Here is a 23204-nt window from a genome sequence, read left to right as displayed (position 1 = left end):
GGGGACCATCTAGAAAGGGGGTGTATCCAGGTCCAGAAGGACTCTAGCATGGCACCAGGCCCTCCTCTGTCTAGAGTGGTCTCAGTCTTCACTGATAAAGAGAAGGACTGATATACTCCTCCTCCAGGAAGCTTTCCTGGACTGAAAGAAACAGAAGCCATGCAGACCATGGTGTAGCAGAGGGAGCCAGTGTTCACCGTGCAGTAGAAGGAAACCATCAACTGCATGAGTGGACCTTGGGAACTCCTTGCATCTCCCTGGGTCCTCAGATACTTCCTGTATAGTTTCCATTATGGACTCCTGCTCCATCAACCAGTCTCTCCTTCTCAGCTGGACTAGAATTCTGAAGGAAAGACTCAAGTCTATTTCCCCTCCCTCCTTCTTCCTGAGGCTTCCTCAACAAGGTGGCCACATCCAAAACCTGGGCCCACAGGAAGACTGGAAGATAACTTACTTGACTAAGGAAAGACAGAGCCTGGTTGCAGAACTGCAGATGGGGGTATGGAGAGAGCTCTTGGTATGCTGACACTTGGGGTAGTGACCAGAAACTGCAAGCAGGGGCAGGCGGAAGCGGTGGGTTGGCCAGTGGGGGTGGGCAGAAGGTAAGTGCTTGGCCTGGGAGTGGGTAACTGTTCTCAATTGGGCTTTGGCTCCACCACCAACTGGCTATGTGACCTTAACCTGTTTAGTTCCCCTTATTAAGCCTCAATTTAACCATCTGTACTAGGAGGAGATTGAGCAGCACCACAATAACAGTAGCAACAGTAAGTAATTCATTGGTGATGAGATAAAATCGCTGAAAACATACTATGGGATATGTGAACCATTTTTATTTAATGCTGTTGTCAAGAGGTGTGGGTTAGGTACTAAGCTTCCCATGTACAGGTGAAGAAGCAGAGGCTGGGAGAAGTCACCTGTCCCTCACAGAGCTGGCCCTGACACAGCAGGGGCTGGAGCCCATGCAGTCTGACCCCAGAGCACCATCATTTTAAGTTGCTGTAGACCCCCCTCTAAGGCCCCACCCTCCCTTTTCTGGCCAAAGAGGCGCCGTTTTCTAGGGGATCACATTTGAGGACATCCAGGCAGGCACCCCAAAGCTAGCTGACCTCCCCAAGCCAGGGCTGGGGGCTGGGGGTGGGGTGGGGTGCAAAGAGAATCTCGAGGAGAGTCTGGGACTTGCCCTGTAAGGAAGGCTTCCAGGAGGAGGAGGCACTGGCTCTGACAGACAAGGAATCAGGAAGACCAGGCTCTGACAGAATCAGGAGGACGTGGGAGAGAGAAGGAAGAGAGTTTCTCACTCTGGGCATGTTGGGGAGGGCTGAAAGGAGGGAGGTGAGCCCCGGGGAAGGCCTGACTCTGAGCCCCGGAAGCCAAGCGACAAAGGGGGATTGTCGCCACCTCCGCATCCGCATCCTTGCCCCCAGGTCTCCGCGCGAAGCTCCTGTCTGCAGCGGGCGGGGTCCTGCTCCCCCCACCCCGCCCCCGACCTAACCCCTCCCCCGGGCGCCCATTGGCCTGCACCCCGCAGCCAACGAAGTGCGCGGGGAGGTGGGGGGAGGCGGTGGTCGGTCGCCTCGTGCCCCGGGCCTGGCTTCGCGGCGGAGGCGGCGCCTCTCCCGCAGAGCAGACCCGGCTGGGCGGGCTCGCGGGGCTAGGCGGGCGAAGGCAGGCTGGGGGCGCCGCGCCCGGGCCCCGGGCGGCGACTGACGGCGGCGGCGGCGGCCGCTCCAGGAGAGCGCGGTCCCCGCGTGCGCACACGCACACGCCGCCGCGCAGGGACCCACGGACACCAGCAGCTGGCGGACACCCGGACGCGGAGACCTGGGCTCGGAGACCGGGGCTCGGAGCGCGCTGTTCGGCGCGCACGCTCCCCATCCCCGGGCGGCGCTGGGCGCGGACTCGCCGCTGCGCGCCCTCCCCGAGGAGTCTGCCCCGGGCCGACCCGCAGCCCGCGGCCCCGCGGTGAGGCCCCGCTGGCAGCAGGTAAGGGCCGCCCGGCTGCCCCTGTTCCTCTGCTCCCCGTCCGTCCTCCCCCAACTCCAGAACCTTCGCCCCTCGGGGACCGCAGGACCCCTCCTCCAGCTCGGCGGTCCCCGCAAGCCTGGTGCTCCACCGACGGAGAGCCGGCCAGGGCCAGAGCGGGGCCACCTCCCGAATCCGAAATGAAGCCCTCTCCCGCCACTGCTTCCTTACAGCGCGACAGCCTGACATCCTCCCTCCCGCCCCCCGCCCCCCCCTCCCCACAGCCCTCCCAATGTCTGGGATCAAGCTCGGGACGACAGATCTTTGCAGCCCACAGGGGCTGGGGTCGGCCTGGCTACCTTTCACTCCTCCCGGTGCCAGAAGCGAGTACCAGGGGCAGGGAAGGCACTGCGGCCAGAGGCATACAAAGAGACCTGTCTCCCTACTCCCAAGGAATACAGACGCGCCTACGCGGATCCTGATCGGGAAGGCGACGCTGGAGGGTCTTCAGGGGCCTGGGTACCGCAGTCCTTGTGGGATCTGAGGGGGTGGGCAAGCGATGTGCTGGGTAGAGGGTGGGGTATGGGCCAGCGTAGAATGGCTCCCTGTAGTGACACCTTGGGGATCGTTCAAAAGAGCATTATCTCTCGGTTTCCCGCCGCGCAGAGGGGCTGGGGTCGGGATGCGTGGGCTTCAGGGGTCCTGCAAGGAAACGCCCCAGGGGGCCTGTGGGAGAAACGCACCGGCCTCCCCTGGCTGAAGTGGGCCTGCTCGAGACCCCTGCTCGCCGTCTTAAAGGTACAGGCTCCTGCTGCAACCCTGAGAGACAGGGGCCCACATCCTGGTCAGGAAGGATCTTTGCAGATTGGGGGTGGGGGTGGGGGTGCGGAGCGGAGTAGTGTCAGAAGGGCCAGGGTGCTAAGGGATAGAGCTAGATGCTCAGGAGGGAGCCCAGCCAGAAGCATTTCACTTGGAGCTAGGGGTGGAAGCTCACCTCTGGAAGGTGCTCAGACCCGTTTTGAAAGGTGCTGGCTGAGGAATGGTGGACCCCTGTCAGTCCTCCAGATTACTTCCATGTCTTTAGTACAGATGCATCAGTCTCCTTTTCTTTACCTCCCCAAGCCTCCCTAAGAGAAAAAACACAGCATTTGTCTTTTCTGGTGAGCAGCCCTGCGTTGGGGGTGGCTAGGGGTTGAGAGGGGGCCACACAGTCTGTGGAGAGCAGCCTGTCTTGGAATCACTCTTGGGCAGAGGCAGACAAGCATCCTGAAGGTCAGGCTAGAGGCTTCTGAGTGGCTGTGGGCTTCTGAAGGGGATGAAAAACTATGCGTGAGCCTTGGTGGGGGGCAACAGCACCCAGATTTTCTCAGGGGGCCAGTCTGAGTTGGTGCTAGGTGAAGGTGGGTTTGGTAGAACCCCCAGTCCCAGATGAATCTGAGACTCCGCTGACCTTGGCGAGGGCAGGCAGAGCTGCCAGTCTGGACACAAGTCAAAATTTGAACATACAAATTAGAGCCAGAACACATTGGGCTAGGCCCTGGCCAGATCTTCCAACCAATCCATCAACAAGTGTGTGTGTGTGGTTGAGGGACGGGGGGACCAGAGAGGCAGACCTGGTGCCTTCCCTCCCTTGCCATGATTCTGTGTCTGGGACAAGACCCTATGATTCTGTTTGCCCCTATGTGCAATGAGAGCAGGTATCTGTGGGGAGCCTCTTGAAGGCCTCTTTCCTGCATTCTAAGGACTAATTAGGCTAAAGGATTCATTAAGGTTCTTTTTTTTGTATAAGGTTCAGGCTGGCAGGGGGTTGATTGGAGAAACACTTTGGGATCTGTCCTTTTTCATGTGGCCACCCCTTCCTGACATGATCTTACTTTGGAACATTCCCTCAATTTGTGTTGAATAAACAAACACACAAAATGGATGTTTACAGATAAGTATATACACCTAAGAGGCTAGGAAAGACAAGAGCTAAGGCCACAAGGTGGCTTTCTTCCTGGAGACATGGCTTCAGATTCAATGTCCCAGGTCTCCCACACCCAAGGATGAAGATTTCATTAACCTGGGGCTGGCACTGTTAAGCAGAGACACCTTGTACTGTCTGCCAGAGGGCAGAACCAAGGTGTGCCAAGCGCAGAGCACGAGCTCCCCTCGGTGCCAGGAAGGCCTTGCTTCCCTGAGAGCCACCCAGCGTAGAGCTGACACCTGGGGGTACAGTGGGTTTCCTGTCTGGGGAGGTATGTGAGCAGAGGACCTCCGACAGGGGCTGCCTGGGGACTTCTGTGCTGGTGAGACTCGAGGCCCTGGCAGCCTCAGCTGCCTCTGAATGCAGGAATCTAAGATTTCAGGGTCTGAATGGGCTGGGCCTAGTGGTCTGTCTGCCTGGCAACCTGCAGGCTGGAAACTCTTCAGCTGTGGTGTGTTTGTACCGAGCCCTGGATGCCATCAGAGGCACATGGTGACAGCCACCCCCACAGTGACACACAAAAAGGGAGTGACACACTGCTGGGGAGGCATAAAGGCTTCCCATGACACCTTGCCAGAGAGCTGGGGCAAACAGGCAACAGCAGAGAGACAGTCGGACAGTGGGGCACACCCTCTCACACAGAACTGGACACACTCGGGGACTCAGACGTCTGCCCAACGAAGATCACAAAGTCTTTCTTAATGAGCGTTCAGATGCACATTGCATTGAATGGAGAATGTGTGTGTTGCGTGAGGCTGGAACGAGAGTTGGCAGCCTTTTTCTGTAAAAGAAGGCCAGATAGTAAGTATTTTAGGCTTTGCCGGCCATCCACTGGGTTGCAACTGCTTGATTCTGCTGTCGTAGCGTAAAAGCAGCTGCAGATGATACTTAACGCAAATGAGCAGGGCAATGTTCTGATCAACTTTATTTATGGACATAAATTTGAATTTTGTAGTTTTCCTGTGTCATGAAATATGAGTCTTTTAATTTTTTTCTGATGATTTATAAGTGTAAAAACCATTTTTGGCTCCTGCCGGTACAAAAATAGGTGACAGGCTGGATCTGACCTGCCGGAAGCGTTTGCCAACCCCTGGGCTGTAGGTGAGTGAAGAGAAGAAGAGAGGGAACATAAGAGATGGAAAAAGAGAGGAACTTAGTTCTGGGAGCCCAAGCTGCGCTTGGATGCTTCCCTCCACCCTGCCTGGAGCTCATGGTGCCCATCTATTTCATGCCTGGTCCCAGCACCTTACTCCAGTGTCTATGTGATAAATCTCCCACACTAAGGACACCTGGAGACAACATTCATGCCTGAAAATAAAAGGGCATCATGTCACTTGAGCTCACCAAAAAGGTCCTGAGCCCCCATTCCCATTCAGCCTGTTTGCCCAGGTCCATGCCCACCTCCACCAGGAGGAAAACTACAGGGACCCACCTCTTACTTCCAGACAAGATTCAAACTCATGAAAAGCAGGATGAGACCTGAAACAGCCCAGGCAGGAGTGAGGGGCTTCTGTTCTAGGGCTGGTAGTTCTCAGAGGAGGGTGAGGCCAATGGATGTGGGTGCAGCCAGGGTGGGCTTCCTGGAGATGGTGGTAGGAAGTTGGGTTGGTTTTGAGGAATACCTGGACACTCTCATCCTAGCTCCATGCATTGCCTTAGCTGTCCTCACCTTTCCCCAGTGACAAATGGGTACTACAGAGGGGTGGCTGAAAAGAAAAAAAAAACCCAGCTCCTTTGTAGGCACCCCTGAATTTCCCAGCTTCCGATTTAAGGCTATGTAGTGAACTGGGTCCTGCCTTGGTTTCTTCCTATCTCTCTTGTCCCTTTCTGACATTTCCTTCCTGCCTTTTCCCTGGAGGGCTGGGCGAGGGACACTTTCCTTTCCCACTTACCCAAGTCTCTGAATTCTGACCCCCCTCTTTCCATTCCAGCTACCCTCCCCTCTCCAGCCCAGGCCCCCATCACCTCTACCCTGAATCCAGAAAACGGCCTCAGCATGGGTTTTCTGCCTGCACTTTTCTCCTTCCACTCAGCTCACCAGCCTTCTGAGGAATATTCCCTAAACGGGAAGCTTCTAACTTCACTCCCCTGCTTAAAACTCTGCAGTGCTCCCAGCACTCTCTCGTGGAACTAGGCTGCGGTGTCCCCAGCATCCACAGACTGGGACTTGCCTTCTACACTCTCATCCACCCCCACCTCCTGACATCTTGCTGGGCTTTGGACACCACCGAGTCACCTTCCCAAACCCAACCACCAGGCACCCCTTAGAGTTTTTTAGGTCCCCACCGCATGCCCTGCCTTGCCAGATGCTGGGGTACCTGAGAATCAGAGCTGGCCCACCCTTCCAGGGGCTCACACCCACTCTGGAGGAACTGTTGGTTAACAAGGGTCTGCACAGATGGCGAGACGCTCTCCATCCTACCGCTCCCTGAGTCTCAGCCCCCTCCACAACCCCAGCCTGCTTCCTGTTCCCCTCCCTCCTGCCCTCTCCCCCCACACTTCCCACTGCCTCCCATCACTTCCCTTCCCTCCTCACTCCTTCCCTCTTTTTAATCTTCTGTTTCCTCCATGTTCTTCTACCCTCTCCCTATTCCTGGCCCTGGGGGAGGACTCCCAGGACCCCCGTGGGACAGGAGATGTGCCTAGACTAGCCAGCATGGAAAGGCTTTGCAGCATGACCTTGGGAAAGGCTCCTGGTCTCTTTGGGCCTCAAACTCTCACCTGTGAAATGAGATTTTACCACCAATTTGCATGTGTGCACTCCCACCCAGCCTTTCTCTGCCCTGAGCCCGAGGTCCCTATATGTAAAATGCAGGGCCTAGGTAGAATCATTGTGGGCATACTCTGCCAGGGACCTGGCTTCTGCCATTTGCTACGCACAGGACTCCGTGGCCAGGCTCTGAAAGGGGAAAGTTTGAACGCCAAAGGAGCATCAGCATTAAAGATTAATCCATTGATTGCCAGGACACCCCTCACTCTGGCATCAGGCTCTGACCTTTTTCAGCCTTCTCCCTCTGGACCCCTGTACTAGGAGGGAGAGGAGGAAGTGTGTGTGGGGAGGGGGGGTTGCTGCTCAGGTTTTATTAATAAAGGAAGCATGTGTAGAGCAAGGGAGGTGAATGATCCACTTTCCCTGGGTCATCTTTGGTCTGGTGTCCAGGCTTGGCACTGCCCCATGATGGGGATGGATGCTAAGTAGTCAGAGGATCCCAGTAGGAGATGCCCTCTGTTCCATGAGGGCAGAAGAAGGACCCAGGGCTATGTGGCTCCATGGAGAGGAAAGGTGAGGGTCTGCCCTCCCACCTTGGGGGCTTCCAGGAGGCAAAGGAGCCTGTTTTGCTCAGGGCTGCCCTGGAAGAACGCAGTGGAAAGATATCAAAGCTTATCCCCGAGGGCCCTGGACCAGCTGCTGGAGAGAGGTCAGTGCCGCAGCCCTGGTGCTGGACCAGTCTCAGCTGAGGTGCTGCGGAAAGGGTCCTGCAGGGTGTGGGGCAGCGTGGGGGTGGCTGCAGGGTCTCCGAGTCCCCTCCACCTCCATGCAGGAAGCTGGAGCCCAGTGAGTCACCACTGGCTCCGGTGCGCTGGCTGACGATGCCGTCTTCCTGTGTGCCTGGCGCAGGGGCTCACTGGAGGACACGGCTGCTCTCTCAGTTCCCGCTCTAGGCCAGTCTCTGGGCTTATGGGGCCTGCGGAGGGCAGGTCCTCCCATGTCTGGAAGGGGGAGTGGACTCCCCAACAGCCCAGGTATCTGTCACACATCCATTCTTGACAGCAAGGGCTCTAGGACTCACCCCTGTGTGACCTTGGGAAGTGTCTTCCGCATTCTGGCCTCAGTTTCCCTACTCAGGACCATGGGGAGATGGCCTTTAAAGTCCATTTCAGGTTTGAAATGCTGTGTCTATAATTAACTCTTCCTAAGGAGGGTGCTTCCGACAGAAACGTGGGTGGGGCGGGGGTTGGGGTAGGTAGCAGAGAGCCTGACCAGTCCCCAAGGGATGTGAGCAGGATTACTGATGGATACCGGTGGGCTCTAAGCTGATCTTCCTTCTGCCAGTAACAGAGAGTGCAGGAGCATATGGATAGGTGCACAAGTTTGGAGCCAGGCCGTTTGGGTTCACTTTCCAGCTCTACCACATGCTTGCTGTGTGACCTTGGAAAAGTTGCTTAGCCTCTCTCTGCCTCAGTCACCTCAGCTATAGAATGAGGACAATGCTAATAACGACTTCATAGGTTTGGGGCAGGTGAACTGAGTCAGTGCATATTTATTGCTTGGAAGAGTGCCTGGCACATACCGAATGTTTAATAAATGTTAGCCATTAGCAAATAAAAGCACAGCAGGCCTGATGTTCCCGTTTGGAATATGACAGAGGGCTTCTGGGGCTGGAGGGGACAGTAGGAAGATGAAAGAAGCAGAACACAAAGTGGTAAGGTAATAATAATAGTTAACACATGTATAGCCCTTGCTGAGAGCCGGGCTGTACTCTATACTTACGTAAATTGGTTGATGCTTCAGAGTAATGAAGTAGGTATTACTATTATTTCTGTTTTACATATAATCAAATTGAGGCACAGAAAAGTTAAGTGATTTGCCAGAGATCCTTAGGCTTTAAACTCTAGTTAAGTGGTCCCTGAGCCCACCACACTAAATATCAGGAGGTAGAATGTAATTGTCCTCAGATCAGTTGCAAAAGCCGATTCAACCCAGCAGAGCTCAGACCCAAGAGCAGGAGCCCTGGAATGTCAGTGGCCAGGCTGTCCTGAGCCACAGGTGTATCTGGGTCGAAAGAGCCTACGTCTGTCCGTGGGGAGGGGAGAGACAAACCCTAGGCTGCAGTGGCCCAGTGGCCAGGCCTGGCCCTGGCCCTTAAGAGGGTCACTGGCCGCTTGGGGGAGTCCCGAGGAGGGAAGCAGCTAGGACGGGGAGCAGTGACAGGGCTGGGAGTGGCAGACCCAGGGGACACATCTTGGAAGGCTGTCCTGGCACAGAAGAGCCATGCATGTGATCCAGAGGAATATGAGGTTTGGGGCAGGTGACCTCAGACTAACCTCTGAACATTGTCCAGCAGGGGTGGTGCGGGGTGGCCTCAGGGCAAGAGGTGAGGGGAGAAGACCAGGGCAGGGGTGCTGAGATCACCATCCTGGAGAGGCTGTAGGAGGTGGTCCCTGAGGTTCCCAGATGAGGTGGGGGAGTGGGAAGGTCAAGTCCAGGGAGCTCCCAAGTTCCCTGTCTCCACCTCTTGACTAGTGAGTGTCTGTGTCCTGATGGACGGAGGGTGGACTGTGGTGGGGGAAGGTGAACAAGAGAGCGCAAAAGTGGGAATCAGGAACCTGGGTCTAGTTCCAGAGGAGGCCTCATGTTGAGAGTTCCCCAGCCCCTCTGCCCTGCGGTACTGGGCTGGGAACACCTCTCTGCTGGCTCACATCATTGCTTGAGCTGCTTGGTGACAAAGCAGAGAGCTGAGGGATGGTTGGGCTGGGGCCTCTACTCCAGCTTGTTTGTAATCCGCTGCAGGGATAAGCATCCTGCAGGTCTGGGCCTCCCGTGTGTGTGTGTGTGTGTGTGTGTGTGTGTGTGTGTGTGTGTGTACCTGTACTGCATCTGATCCAAATAAATCTAACTGCATCTAAATAGCTGAATGCCTTTGCAGAATGAGTGTGGCTATTATTGTACGCATCTGTAATCTGACAAACATACCAGAAGATTGAAATCGCTGAGTGATGCATCTTCACATAGCTTTGTTCTGTGCTCTGTGTGTGTGCTCTGCATTTCTGTGAAGGAGTGTGTGTGGAGTTGTCTGTGGGTCCCTGAAAGAATCTCCACCTTTGTGTATTCCTCACGTGTGTGTTTCTATTGATACCTTCAGGTGGGTGCCCTGGGGATAAATGTCTGTCTTTGTGGAGCTGATGTGTCTTTATGCTCTTCTCCATCGACCTGTTTCTGTGTCCGTGTGTGTGGCCAACTCTCTTGCTTCTAAAAAGTTAAGGTTAAAACAGAGGCTTTATAATCCTATCTTATGAGAATCATGAGACACGATTATAATCCTATGACATGAGAATCACCTAAAGAGCTTTAAACAACACTGATGCCTGGCTCCCAGCCCGAGGGGTTCTGACTCGGTTGGGCAGGGGTGTTTTTAAATGCTCCTCAGTGATTCTGCTGGGCAGCCCAAGTTGAGGACTGGGCTAAGAGGTCAGAGTGCATCTTGGGTCCCGGGCCAGGGCTCAGGGGAGGAGGTCGTGAGTCTCCATTTGTGGGGGCCCTGTCCTGAAGGCATCTCAGGGTGTCAGGGCGCCCTGAGAGTGGTGAGCTCTGATGTCCTCTCTCAGCCCTCTTCCCAGGCCTCCTCCTCCAGGAAGCTTGCCTCCTGTCCCCAGGCAGAGATCTCTCCCAAGAGATACAAACAGTGGCCGGGGTTTCTGGTGTTATGTTGCCTGGAATCCAAGAGAGATGGCCTCCCAGAAATGAGCATCGTGTGTCCACTTGGTGGCACAGGCTGTGTACCCATTTCCTTCCTCTGGTTTTGTCTGGGCCCAGTTGGTTGTGAGGCAGGCCTAGGAGGCAGCCAAGATGAGGAGTCACCTTCCTCTCAGCTAAGAAAGCTGAGACCCGCAGAAGCAAAGGTCTTGACTCTGATCAAGAGCTGGGGCCAGAACCGAGGCCCAGGCCGCAGGCTGCGGCCCTGCCGGGAGGGTTGTTGGCGGTGCTGGAGGCATCTGGTGTTGTCCTGGGTGGGAGCCTCCCTGACCTCAGACCCCACCAGCCTTTGGCTTGACACTGTCCTATGTGCAGGAGAGGTCAGCCCAGATCTCAGAGACCTTCTGCTTTATAGTAGCTTCTCCAAGCCCTCAGCCTCCAGCACCTGCTGAGGGGCAGTGGGCCAGGCATTCCTCTCTTCCAGCTGTGTGGGTGGGGAGTGCCAGCTCTCTGCAGGCAGGGCCTTGGGCCCCTCAGGGATAGTGGAGATGACCAACCCCTCTGGGGACCATCAGTGCCAGGTCATACCAGAGGCAGTCTGTGGCCACCAGGGGTGTGGAGGGTCCTGGGAGGGGGTACAGAGGTGGAAGGCTGTGCTTGGGGTGCCCAGGGATGCTGTGGCCTGTGCTCTTCCGGCTGCTCAGTCCTTCGTGACCTGCAGGAGAGACTGGGCCAGAATCCCTGTGGCCCCCTGAGCTTCTGAGAGCATCTCTCGAGGATACAGAGGCCTCCCTCAGCATCTCCAAGTGGGCCCTGAGCAGGCAGAACAGCGGGTAGATAAAACGGGCCCCTTTCTTTGCCTTCCTGTGGTTGATTTTCTCTCTCCTTTTTGGGTCCTCGATTGTCACCAGATTGAGCCTGGGGAGGCCAAGGAGAGCTTGGAGAAACAAGGAGAAAGGGAGGGAGGGAGGCATGGGGAGGCCATGGGGTAGCGGCAGCTCTGCCCCGTGGTGGGGTTGTGCAAGGACTCGTGGCTGGAATGCAGCCCCCATGGGCCTCTTGAACCAGGAACCTATGGGTTAGTGGTGGCCCTGACTCTGGCCTACTCAATCTTTTTAATAATGATTTAATAGTAATAATAACTTTTTAATTACTATATAATACTTCAAGTACAGCTATGCAGGGGCCTATTAACAGTGCCTGCCTGATGGATGGTTGGCTGCCCCCTTTTTTTTGCTGTAGATGCTATTTTGAATGATGCTGCAGTGAATATCCCTGAATATGCTTCTTTTTGTACAAGTGCAGCTATCTCTCTAGGATAGATACCCAGATGCAGAACTGCTGCCTGAAAGGGAATGTGCATTAATGATCAATTTTAGAAGCAGACCAGACTCTTGCTCTGGGCATGGGCCGGGGCTCCCACAGCCTCGTCACTCAACGCCCAGTGCCCTGCCCTGCCTAGTCTCCCCAGTAGCCACCCCAGTCCTGGAGGACCGCCCCCCTCAGGCTCTGAGGCCCGAGCGCATCCTCTCCAGCGGTCACTTTTCTTGTTTGTCTTGTTGGTAAAGGCTTTATCCTGGAGGCCAAGTGGGCTGAGGCGGAGTGAAAGGCGGCTATGTTTGCTAGGGGACCAGGCTGGGCTGCTGGAATAAAACAGCCCTGTGTGAGCGAGCAAGTTAGAGGGAAGCGCGGCTCCTCATCACGTAGCCGCCTGCAGCTAGGTAGACCGTCAGGCTGGCGGGGTGGCTCAGCTCCACGGGCCCACTTAGTCATCCCGGCTCCTTTTCAGAGTGTCGCTCCCCACCTCTCGGGTGTTTTCTTGGCTGCACCATCCAAGCTGGATCCGGCGTTGGGCTGGGGGGTGGGGGTGGGCGGGTAGAGCAGCAGTGGTGAGCACGCAATGCCTTCTGGACAAGTGGTGCAGAGGTGGCACGTGTCACTGCCACCCACGTTCCATGGTGGGAACCTCATCACATGCCCACACCTGAGAGCAGGAGGGACCCGGAAGTGTTCTATCCAGGTGGGCATGCTTGTGCCAGCTAAAACTCTGCCGCTGTGGAGGCAGACCATTCTTAGAATCCAGTGGGGGCCTGAGCCAGCGAGTTCCCTGCTGTATCCCCAGGGCCTGGCACTGAGGAGGTGCTCAGCCGGTATTTGTGGTTGTAGAAGAATAAAAAACAGCATGGATGAAGGCATGGAGGGGGGGTTACCCACGAAGGCTAAGAGCTTTACTGTAGGTAGGGGAGGGGGACTGTCCCTGCCCCTCCTCTGCCACCGGACCCGCAGGCTTCATGCCTTTCCTTCCTTTCTAGCAGGTAGACAGACACCTGTGGCTGAGCAGCGGCTGCTCTGAGTGGGAGGCGAGTGGCCCTGGCCGGAGCCTTCTTCCGGGCTGAGAAGCGTCATGGCCAGCATTGTGCAGGCCTCCCTGGCTGCTCTCCTCCTGCTGCCTATGGTAAGGTCCCAGGACCCTCCCCAGGCTCACCTGAGCTCCCATCCAGACAACCCAGTCTTCTGTGTGCTCTCAGCCAAGCTCAGTTCACATGCCGGCACCACCACTGGACCATCCAGCACCTTTGTGTGAATTAGAAAGGGTGCTCCTTCCTCAAGACCCTGTACTTGACCCCAATTTGACCAGAAATTGTTACCCAATTTACACATCTATTGTGATGGTAACACATGTAGCAGCCTTTAGAGTTGTGCAGTGCACAGTCTGCTCAACTGTATGCAGGGGTCCTGGTCAGGGCTGTAGAAGGCTGTTTTGATCCTGGTCCCCAGCCCAGTAGTCTCTGCCAGGTTAGAGCGCAGAAGAGCTCTCTGCTCAAACCTATCCCTGAGCAGGGAGGGGGTTGGGGGTGAGGGATTCCCAGGCAGTGGCCCCTGCCCCTCAACCTGGGAACTCCAAGGAGCAGTAGCTGCACCTGTCTTCAGAGCCCCAGATGCCAGTCCTGCCTCTGCCTTGCCGTACTGTGTACCCACGGACAAACTCATCCCCTTCCCTGGAAGCTGCCTGCACATGTGAACGGTCAGAGCTAGACTGGATCCCTGAGCACTGCTCTCGGTAGTTCAGATGCTTTGTGCCTGCCTCTGTACTCACCAGCATCCTCTTACGGAACCATCCCTGCCCTGGAGTTTTGAGTTGAAGTGACAGCATTAGGATGCAGCTGTCATGACAGCGTGCATGGGCTTTGAAATTACTTGGTCCTACACTTAAATCCAGTTTCTGTCACTAACCAGCTACCTGAACTCGGGCAGGAGTTTCTTAACTTCTCTGACCCTGCTTCCTTTTTCGTAAAAGAGGGCAGCAGTAAATGAGAGCAACTAGCAGGCCCCACCGAATGTTACCACTGCTCCTTCGCCTGCAGCTCCTGGGCCCCCAGAGGAAAGAGGGGATGAGCTCTCTCAGCTCCCCCTCTTTCTCACCCCCTGCTTGCTCCCCTAAAGTGCAGTCGTAGCCTCGTGGTCTCTGGACTGCCTGGGTTTGAATCCTGACTATACAGTCTACTAAGAAATGTGACTCTGAGCAAGGTCTCCTTGCTAAAGTTTCACATCTGTTAAATGCAAAATGGTAAAAACAGTGCCTACTTTGTAGTACTCTTGAGACATACGTGCACGCATGTGACAGAGTGCTGCACACACTTAGTACAGTGCTATGTATGTGTTTGCTAATGTTGTTATAAGACGTGGGAGCTGAGACCCAGGGAGGGGGTGGGCTCTGCCCAGGCCACACGTTGAACTGGTGAAGGGGAGTAACCCTCATGGGCCCCTGCTGCTCTGAAATCTCTGTCGCTATCCTCTTCCCGCTCCTGTCGCTCCCCTCCCCCATTGCCCCTGGGGCTTAAGTAGCAGGGCTTGACCACTATCCATCCCTGCAGGCCACCGCCATGCACTCTGACTGCATCTTCAAGAAGGAGCAAGCCATGTGCCTGGAGAAGATCCAGAGAGCGAATGACCTGATGGGCTTGAATGACTCCTTCCCAGGTGAGGAGGGTGACAGGGAGGGCACATCCGGGTCAGCCTTTAGAACTGATGTGCCAGCCTCTGGCCACCGTGTAGAAAGCGGTAGAGTGACAGGTCCCTGGGGCCTTCAGAAGGCCCTTTGGGGCAGTAGAGTCCTGGGTCTGCTCTGGGCAGTGACGCTGGGCTTACCCTCCTTGGGGACGGCCTGCCCTGGATGCCACCTGCTGGAAGGGGCTGTTCTGGGTGGCTGGATGTGGCCGTCTTCACTTTCATGGGGGCTGGGATAGAGCTGGTGTCTGGGCTGGGCAGCAGCTGTCAGAGAGCTCCTTAGCAGGCAGCCTAGGCCTGGTAGCAGCAGGGACACAGCTGTTGCTGGTGGCTAAGCTAAAGAACATCTGGTCAACCCAGGGCATGAGGTATGGGATCAGTTCCCATCTCCTCTGCTCACTCCATCAGAAGGCAGGGAGCGAGGCAGCAGCAGGAACCCCAGTCCTGGGCCTGTGTGGTGCGGGGCTTCTCCTGGGGCTGTTAATGCGGAAGGGGTGCTGCTTCCTTGTGCTGGATGGTGCCATGGACTGTAAGACATTTAGTGACCTTAGGTCTCCCATTAGATGCCCATAATGCCTCCTGATCCCAGTGACAGCTCACAGTGCCTCACAGCATTTCCAAATGTCCCAAGGAAGTGACACACCCCTGGCTGAGAACCAGTGGTCCTACATAAGCCCTTCCTCCCAGCTCCCCCACTGTGCAGCGAGACGCTGAGGTCCATAGGGCAGGGGTGCCCTCAGCTTCCTGGCTCCCAGCAGGGCCAGGGAGAGGGTCTGCATGGGAAGTAGGGGATCTGGGGGTGGAGGCGTCACTGGAGAACTTGCCAGACTCACTCATGCTTCAGTTGCTGGAGGGTGGGGCTCTCTGCCCACCCTAGAGGGATCCACGCTCCCCTTGGATCCTCACCACTTACAGGGAGCTCTTCAGAGCACAGGCTGTTTAAACACTTGATTAGTCAGCAGCCGAGTTAAATGTAACGGTCCCTCTGGGCCGGGCTCCCCAGCCAGTCTGCTCAACAAACATTAACTGGTAATGGAGTCCCTCCCAGTCCTGCTGGCCTTTCCCTCCAGCCGAGATCTTGCTCAGCCGTAACTGTGGCCAAAGGTGGATTTTAGGGAAACTGGGACAGGGGGCCTAGATGGGCACACAGTTGCAGGAGACTCAAAGACTATCTGGTCCAGACCTCTTGTCTAGGGGGTGGGGTAGTGCAGTGGAAACCTGGGGGCAGTGACTCCTCTTTAGAACCGTTGGGTGGGGGAGTGTCAGGCTCAGGTGGGCCTGGAACCCAGATGTCTCCTGCCTCCCAGCCCAGGGTTACTGTTCCTGCGTCACAGGTCTCAGATACATTTGGGATAAGCAGTAGGAAGCATCTGGTGAGGAGGGGGTGAGGTGGGAGGTGGGGGAGGACTGGACACAGCAGGTGAGCTGTGTGCAGGTGAATTGCCCCTGTGGAGCCCTGGGCTGGGAGAGGACAAGAGGCCCCGCCCACAGGGGTGTCCTGGCGGAAGCTGGGCAGGAACCAGGCAGCTGTAAGGATGGACACCACCCTGGGAGGGGCAGGCCAGCGCCTAGAGGGGCTCTCGCCCCCAGGTGTGCTCAGGAGAGGATGAGGTCGAGAAGAATTCTCTGTGGGGAAGGTTCACGGAGAAGGTGGTGTATAAACTAGATCCTTGGTCCTCAAGCCTGGCTGCACATCAGAATCGCCAGGGAGCTTTTAGGAAAATGTACCCAAGACAGAATCCAAACCAATTAAACCAGAACCTTAGTCCACTGTAGTCACCATGATTTTTAAAGGCTCCCTGGGCAATTCTTATGAGAAACTAGGCTGAGAGCCCCTGAGTTGGGCCCTAGGGAGACGTAGGCATTTGATGGCAGGTGAGAGCCGAGGGATGGATGACTAGAGAGAACATTCTAGGTTGAGGGAACCACAGCAGCAAGAGGCAGGTGGGGGAGGGGAGTGAGTAACTCCCTGCGTCTGGAACCTTGAACTGGAGTTGGGGGAGACGGGTGGGCTAGAGGCAGGGTATGGCTGAAGGTCCCAAGAGCAGGTATCTGTATGTTCCATGTTCCCATCCACTGGGGTTGGAGGTCAGAGGGCATAGCAGGGCTAGCATCCCTCCAGCTTTCCCCGGGACCCTACCTGGCCCTCCCTCCTCTAGCCCTGTCTCAGAGGCCCCGTGAGTCAGGTCACCCCCAAGCCTGAACTTGGGCAAGGGCCTCCAAGCCTGTGGAAGAAATTCACTGACTCACTCATTCATTCACTCAGTTATCCCCTCATCCTCTCACTCATTCAACTCACATGATGACCTTGAATCTTAGGGGTCTGGCCTGGATAGAATGAGGGTGAGGCTGGGGATAGGGGCTGCAGAGAGAGAGGTTTGCACCCTGACAGCCCGGACTGCAGAGTTCTCCTGGGGAGTGGGGAGACATCTCTAGGAAACAGTGCAGTTTAGAACAATCTGGAAAGGCTTTCTGGAAGAACAGAGAGGCGTTGGGGACCAGATCCAGGCTTCAGAGCGCAGATGGAGCGGCAAGGGATGTTACAGGTGGGAGATGACCCCAGTAAAGGTAGGAAGTGGGCAGTGAGTATGGTGGGGGAATTGTAACAGCTAGCACTCAGGTACCAGGGACCAGGTTCTAAACCCTGACACACTCGCAACTGCATGACATAGCTCAACCTCGCCAGCCTGTGGGCTGGGGAGAGTTTTCCCTCCTGTTTTGCCAATGAGGCTATGCAGCCTCAGAGAAGTTAGGTTATTAGCTGTTACCTAGTAAGTCACACAGCCAGGAAGGGTGGAGTCAGGATGTGTGTTCGACAGTTCCAGAGTTCTTGCTCTTAACCACTGGACTGCTTTGTGGCTCGGAGAGGAGGGAGGAGACAGCTCCACCCCCGACTTTCCCTGGCTGCAGTGAAAGGTCACAGGGCAGAGGAAATTGAAATGAAGCTGGAGAGAGGAGTTGGGAGAGGACGCCTTACACGTGTCCTCCAGAGGCCTGCACTTTTCTTGGCTACAAAAGGCCAGAGGGTGTTTTTATTTCTAAGGGCCAGGGTAGCTTGAGGCCTCAGCCTCTAGTGACCTGCTTGGCCTGGTGGCCCAGGCCCCGGCTCCAGCGCTGTGGACAGAGAGGGGCTGGGCCACGGGAGGGCGTGAAGTGTCCACTCCGCTAGCATCAGGCCTGCGGGCACAGTAGCCCTTCTCTGCAGGCTGAGGTTGGAGGACCCCCACCTTGAGGGGACTTCAGAGTAGGTGGCCTCTGGGCACCTTCCAGTGCAGAAGTTCTGGGAGATGTTGGCCATACTGTCAGCTGCCAGGGGAGGGTGTGCTAGGGCCCGACACAAATCTCAGGCGGGGTCCTCAGAGCATCCTTGGCTTCTGATTCAACCTGCTTGTAAAGTATGGGTAGTGATCCATCCCATCGTGCTGTGTAGAGCCTTAGAGCCTCCGGGATCATTTAAAGATGCTGATGGCCAGGCCCTCCACATACCAGCGTGATTGGCCTTTGGGTGAGAGGCTTACTGAGAGTATGTGTTAAAGCCTCCAGATGATTCTAAAATGTATCCAAGTTTGAGAACCATTGGCTTGGCTAGAGAACAGAATCCCCCAGGACGCTCATGTCAACTCGAGCCAGAGAGCAGCCTCCAGGGTCCAGGCCAACCTAGCCGGGAGCCAAGAGTCAGACTGTAATGAAGAACCAACAGTTGTGCGATGTGTTATCTGTATCTGTGCTTGACGTGAACTGAGAGAGGCCAGCCCCTTCCTTGCACGGCTCCTGCCCCGCCCCGCCTGTCCCTAAGCACATGTGCTGTGCGCAGAATGCTGGCCAGGGGTCAGCCGATGTCCCTGCAACACACTTGAAAATGAAAAGGAAAATCTGCCAGCTTGTTTCAGTGACTGTGAGTGTGAATTCACAGCAATGCTTTTATATATTATATATATATATGTACACACACATATATATATTTATGTATTTATATATATTTATGTGTATTACCTGTGTGTTTCCACAATCTTTTAAATCCAACTAAGTGAGTATTGGAATGAGGACACTGACGTGTTAGAGGTGAGGTGTGTCTGTGCCATGTGTGTGTAGCTGGGGGGATGACAGGAGCGCTCCTGCATCCCCTCAAGTCCTTACCCCTCACTGGTCCTGGGACCTCCATCCCAAAGAGAACATGGGAGGGTAATGCATATAGTGGCCTTCAGAGTGGAAGCCGATGTTCAGAGATATGCTGGGGGAGACACCGGAGCTCAGCAGGCAGCTGAAGTGGGTAGAAAATATAGGTAAGGTAATGGAGATGAAAGCAAGATTTCTGACTGGGTGATTTTGTCCACAACATCCTTGATGTGTTTTAAAGATTTTTATTGGGACCGTTGTGGAGAGGGTGGGTACATTTAGCGGTTTCATCCCTCATTCCAAACCCCTGACGGCTAAATGGGACTCGAGACAATGTCAAGTCCGGCTCTGTCATGTGACGCCCAGAGAGGTTGAGACCAGAGGTGGCCGTCACTGGCCAAGTCAGCTGAGGGCCAGAGCCAGCTCTGGGACAGGACCCAGGCCTGCCGTCCCCACCAGGGAAGGCCCTTTGTGCTGCAGTGCTTTTGTGCCCAGAGAGAAGAAAGGACTCCTGTGCGTGGGAACCAGCGTCTCTGCTCTTGAACGTCCCCAGGCCCACGCAGCTCACAGGCACTGCCTGCTGGGCCGGTGGCTTTGTTCTCTTGGCTCAGCCCAGGCGGCCTGCCTGCCTGGGGTGAGTCTAGCCAACATCTCCTCTTTGTGGGGTTGCGGGCTTTCGTCAGCCTGGAGGCCTTCCCTGCATTTAAGTGGGCTGGTCAGGTGTGGTCCTCCGTGGGGGTCCCCCGCCCCATACTCTGCAGATGATGGAAGAGGGAGCCCGCGGCAGCCTTGGCAGGGGCAGGAGGGAAGAGGCTTGGAGGGAAGACAAGAAAGCCTGCTCATTGCTATTCTGACCCAGCCTCTGAGGCCTGTCCAGGGTGCAGAGTACATGTCCTAGCACCCCTCTCCACCCTTACCAGAAAAGAGGCCTGGAGGAGGGAGGGGGAACCACAGCAAGGCTGGGTCCAGGCTCCCCATCCCTGGAGCAAGGTCAGCTTCTTGTCTGAACCTCACAGCTGCTCTGAGACTGAACAGGCACCCAGCATGGGAAAGGGGTGGGGTCCGCAGGGACCCTTTCTCTGAGGAACGCACTTCCAGATCTGACAGAGGGTTCCATTTCTCTCCAAATCTGTTTTCCTTTAGTCAAGTCTCAGACTTGACCCTGCATTGGAACCTCCTGGAATACTTGTTAAAACACAGATTGCTGGGTTTAGCCCCAGAATTTCTGATCAGTGGGTCCGGCAAGGCCTGAGCATTTGTATCTCTGGCAAACTCCCAGTGCTGCTCCTGCTCTGGGGTCCACACTTTGAGAACCACTGACTTCCCAAGGGGAGGGCTGTATTTTCACTCCTCTCTCCACAGCCCACCCTCCCGCTCCCAGCACTGAATTCACAGATGGTCCTCATTTTATGGATCAGAAACATTGGCTGTAAAGTAAATTTCAGTAAATGGAGTCATTTTTCACCATTGAATTGCATGCTGAAATGAGGGACTTGTCCTAACAATACCCAGGCACCTCGGGCAGCTTCTCGTAGGGAGGACTCTGCCTTTGTCTGAGTTCCCTTGGTGCCCCTGGTCTCACGGGTTTTGAACACTGTGTGGAACTGGACAGAATCATCACCATGACAACCCGAGATTAGCTCCTTATTTTGCTCCATTCGAGGCTAATGGCTCTTGCATTCTCTCTCCATTCAACCTGCCCAAGTGGTCTCTTCCTCCCCTGCCGTCACAAGGCACTGCCTCTCCTGACTTTGTGTATAAGCGTCTTAGTGGGAGCAGCCCCGGAGAGTGCGTCCAGCATTCTTCCTGCTCCTCCGCCCTGAGCAGGAGTCCCCCGATGCCTGAATTCCTCCCACCAACTTCCATACAGGCTTTTGGTGGGACGGACGGAGCCAGGAGGGCGGAGGCAGGCTTTGTGTAGAATTGGGGCCCAAGAGGAAGTGAATCAGGAGGCTTGGGGGTGTCCGAGTGGAGAGTTCTCCCAGGGAAGAGGACCGGTTCGGACTTCCGACCTCCTCTGCATGAGAAAGAAGAGGGGAAGAACTTTCTCGACCTCCCAACAGTGGCTGGTGCACTGGACCATCTCCTCCTTGAGGCAGGCTCTCCTGGCTGCTGTGTCAGCAGCCTCTTGTGCTTTTCCTTGTATCTCTGGCCACCCTCCTCGGTCTTCTCTGCCGGCTCCTCTTCTAATGGTGGCATTCCTTGTTCTGTTGGGGCCAGGTCCTAGGCTCTTCTCTTTTTTTCTTCTCAGATCTGCACCCTCTCACTGGACACATCATCTGGGTTCACTGCCCTAGCTAGCATCCCTGGGCTAACCACGCCCCATGCTCTGTCTCCAGTTCTCTCTTCTCCCCTGAAAGCCAGCCTTTTATCTAACTGCCTACTTGAAATCTAGCTCCACTTGGCTCTTCATGTTGTCTCAGATTAAACACACCCCAGGTGACACTCGAGTTCCAGCTGGCCTCCCCACTGTGGTGAATGGCTTGTCCAGCCTGCCATCCAAACCCTCAAATCCAGGTGCCATCCTTGATGCCCCTCTCCCCTCCACTGCATTAGTCAGGGTAGCCTAGACCATGCTGCAGTAACAAATGAATCTTAACATCTCAGTGACTTACGGCCATAACATTTATGGCTTGCACGTGTCACAGGCCCGCGTAGTCGTCAGAGGTGGGAGGTGGAGTTTGACTCCACCTGGTCCTTCAGAGATCCAGGCTCCTTCCGTCTGGGAACACTGCCACGCTCAACATGTGGCCTCCAGCGATGCTGTAGAGAAGGGAGAGAGAGAAAGGGTGTGGAGTCTGTGAGGAATGTTCTTGAGACCTGTTTGTCACTTCCCCCACTTACCACGGGTGAGCACTCAGTCATGTGAAATGGGCGAGCTCCGACAGTGCCTGGCTCACCAAGCCCTGTCAGTCCTGCCTCCAGACTCCCCTACACAGACCTCCTTTCCATCTCGGCTGCCATGGCTCCAAATTGAGCTCCCCAACCTCCCCCTGGACGGCTGCCATATCCCAACAGACATGTCTCCACGTTTACTTTCCTGCTCTTGAAATCTATTACCTTTCCACACAACTGAATCAGATCACGTGACTCTTGTCTTCAAACCCATCTGTGGGAGGCAGAATAATGCCCCCATCAAAGATGCCCACATCCTAATCCCCAAAGCCGGGAGTGTGTTGCCCTAAATGGCAAAAGGGACTTGGCAGGAATAGTTAAGGATCTTAAGATGGGGAGAGTTGCCTGGATTATTCAGGTAGATCCAATATAATCACAAGTGTCCTTACAAGTGAAAGGAGGCGGCAGGAGGGTCAGGGAAGGAGGAAGATTTGAGGATGCTGTGCTACTGGCTTGGAAGATGGAGAAAGGGGCCACAGAGCAAGGGATGTGGGTGGCCTCTTGGGTCTGGAAAAGACAAGGAAACAGATTCTCCCCTAGAGGTTCTGGAAGAAATGCTGACACCTTGATTTTGGCGCAGTGAGACCCATTTTAGACTTCCGACCTCCAGAACTGCAAGGTAAGAAATCATGTCATCTTAAGCTCTGTTATAGCAGCAGTAGGAAAGTAATACACCGTCCAAGGTCTTCTCTTTGCATTTTCATTAAATCCAAACTCATTCACATGAGCACCTGACTATAAGCCCTGTTCGGGGAGAGGCCAGGGTGGTTTTTTCACTCCAGTATTGCTCTTCGGTGTCTGACTCATAGTAGGCACTTAATATTTCTTGAATAAATGGAGAAAGAAGAGGGAGGGGAAGGCGGAAGTGAGAAGAAGAAAAAAAGGTGAAAGGAGGAGAGGGAGGAGGAGAAAAGGCATCTCCACCTTCCAGCCACAACAGAACTAGGCTTTGTTGGGACTAGAGTCTGGAACAGATGGGGAGAGGGAAGCTGGACGTGTTCTGTGGGCGTGAAAGGAAAATGATTGTCCTTAGTTGGAAAAACCCAAGGCGTTCTCAGGAGCCCAACTCCTGCCCTCATCTCCCTGGAAAGCTCTCCTGGGAGGCTTCGGCTGCAAGGCTCCTGAGGCTGGAGCAAGCCCTGTCAAGAACAGGAAGGTGACAGACCTCACCTCTCTTCCTGTCTGGGTTGGGCCAGGAGGTGATAACTGTAGGAGAGATGTGCCCAGGACATCCTGGGAAGCCCCGAGGAGGTGACCTGAATCTCCTGTGGCCCCAGTGATGCGGGCTAAAGGGATGGGTGGGTGGTGAGAGCTCCCCAAGGGGTCAGGGACATTGTCCCCTAAAGCAAAACTGTTTCTCTATTTGCAACATTTCTGACACCAAGTGTGTGAGTTTTCCGTACCCAGCAATTCTCCAGTTTCCCATGGACACCCACTGGATGCCCCTATAATTTAATTCAAACCTGACATTAACTACATGGAGTTAGCTCAGACCCTACAGGCTGAGGGTCAGTTTCATGAGACTGCTCCTCTGTTCCCCCAGTTCAGATCCCAAGTGCAAGTTGTGGGTCCCCAGGTTACTCACACTTCAGTCTGCCTTGGCTAAAAATGAGGGTTCCCACAGCCTCCTCCTCAGGCTCAATAATGTGCTATAATGGCTCACGGAACTCAGGGGAACACACTTACCAGTACTATAAAAGGTGTTGTAAAGGATATAAATGACCAGCCAGATGAAGAGGTACATAGGGCGAGGTCCGGAAGGACCCCAAGTGCAAGAGCTTCTGTCTCCCTGGGGTTTGGAGTGTGCCACCCTCCTGGCACATAGCTATGACTGCCAATCCG

At 55.2% G+C, this 23204-nt stretch overlaps 1 protein-coding gene across 4 annotated transcripts in view; it reads left to right on the top strand.

The window, feature by feature from the left end:
* The first annotated feature begins 1505 nt into the window (after positions 1-1505).
* ADCYAP1R1 (ADCYAP receptor type I) overlaps positions 1506-23204 on the top strand; it is a 56242-nt gene continuing 34543 nt past the window's right edge. The window contains exons 1-3 of one of the 4 annotated variants that reach the window (XM_031455138.2): positions 1506-1983; positions 12656-12798; positions 14219-14324. In XM_031455138.2, coding sequence (XP_031310998.1) covers positions 12748-12798; positions 14219-14324 — 157 coding nt within the window. In that variant the 5' untranslated portion in view covers positions 1506-1983; positions 12656-12747. Of the gene's footprint in view, positions 1984-2268; positions 2482-12655; positions 12799-14218; positions 14325-23204 lie in introns of those variants that run through there. The other 3 variants (XM_031455137.2, XM_031455139.2, XM_010988051.3) reach the window with 3 other exon arrangements.

Source organism: Camelus dromedarius, chromosome 7 (genome assembly GCF_036321535.1).
Source record: "Camelus dromedarius isolate mCamDro1 chromosome 7, mCamDro1.pat, whole genome shotgun sequence".
Taxonomy (NCBI): domain Eukaryota; kingdom Metazoa; phylum Chordata; class Mammalia; order Artiodactyla; family Camelidae; genus Camelus; species Camelus dromedarius.
This window is presented reverse-complemented; position numbering and strand designations above follow the sequence as displayed.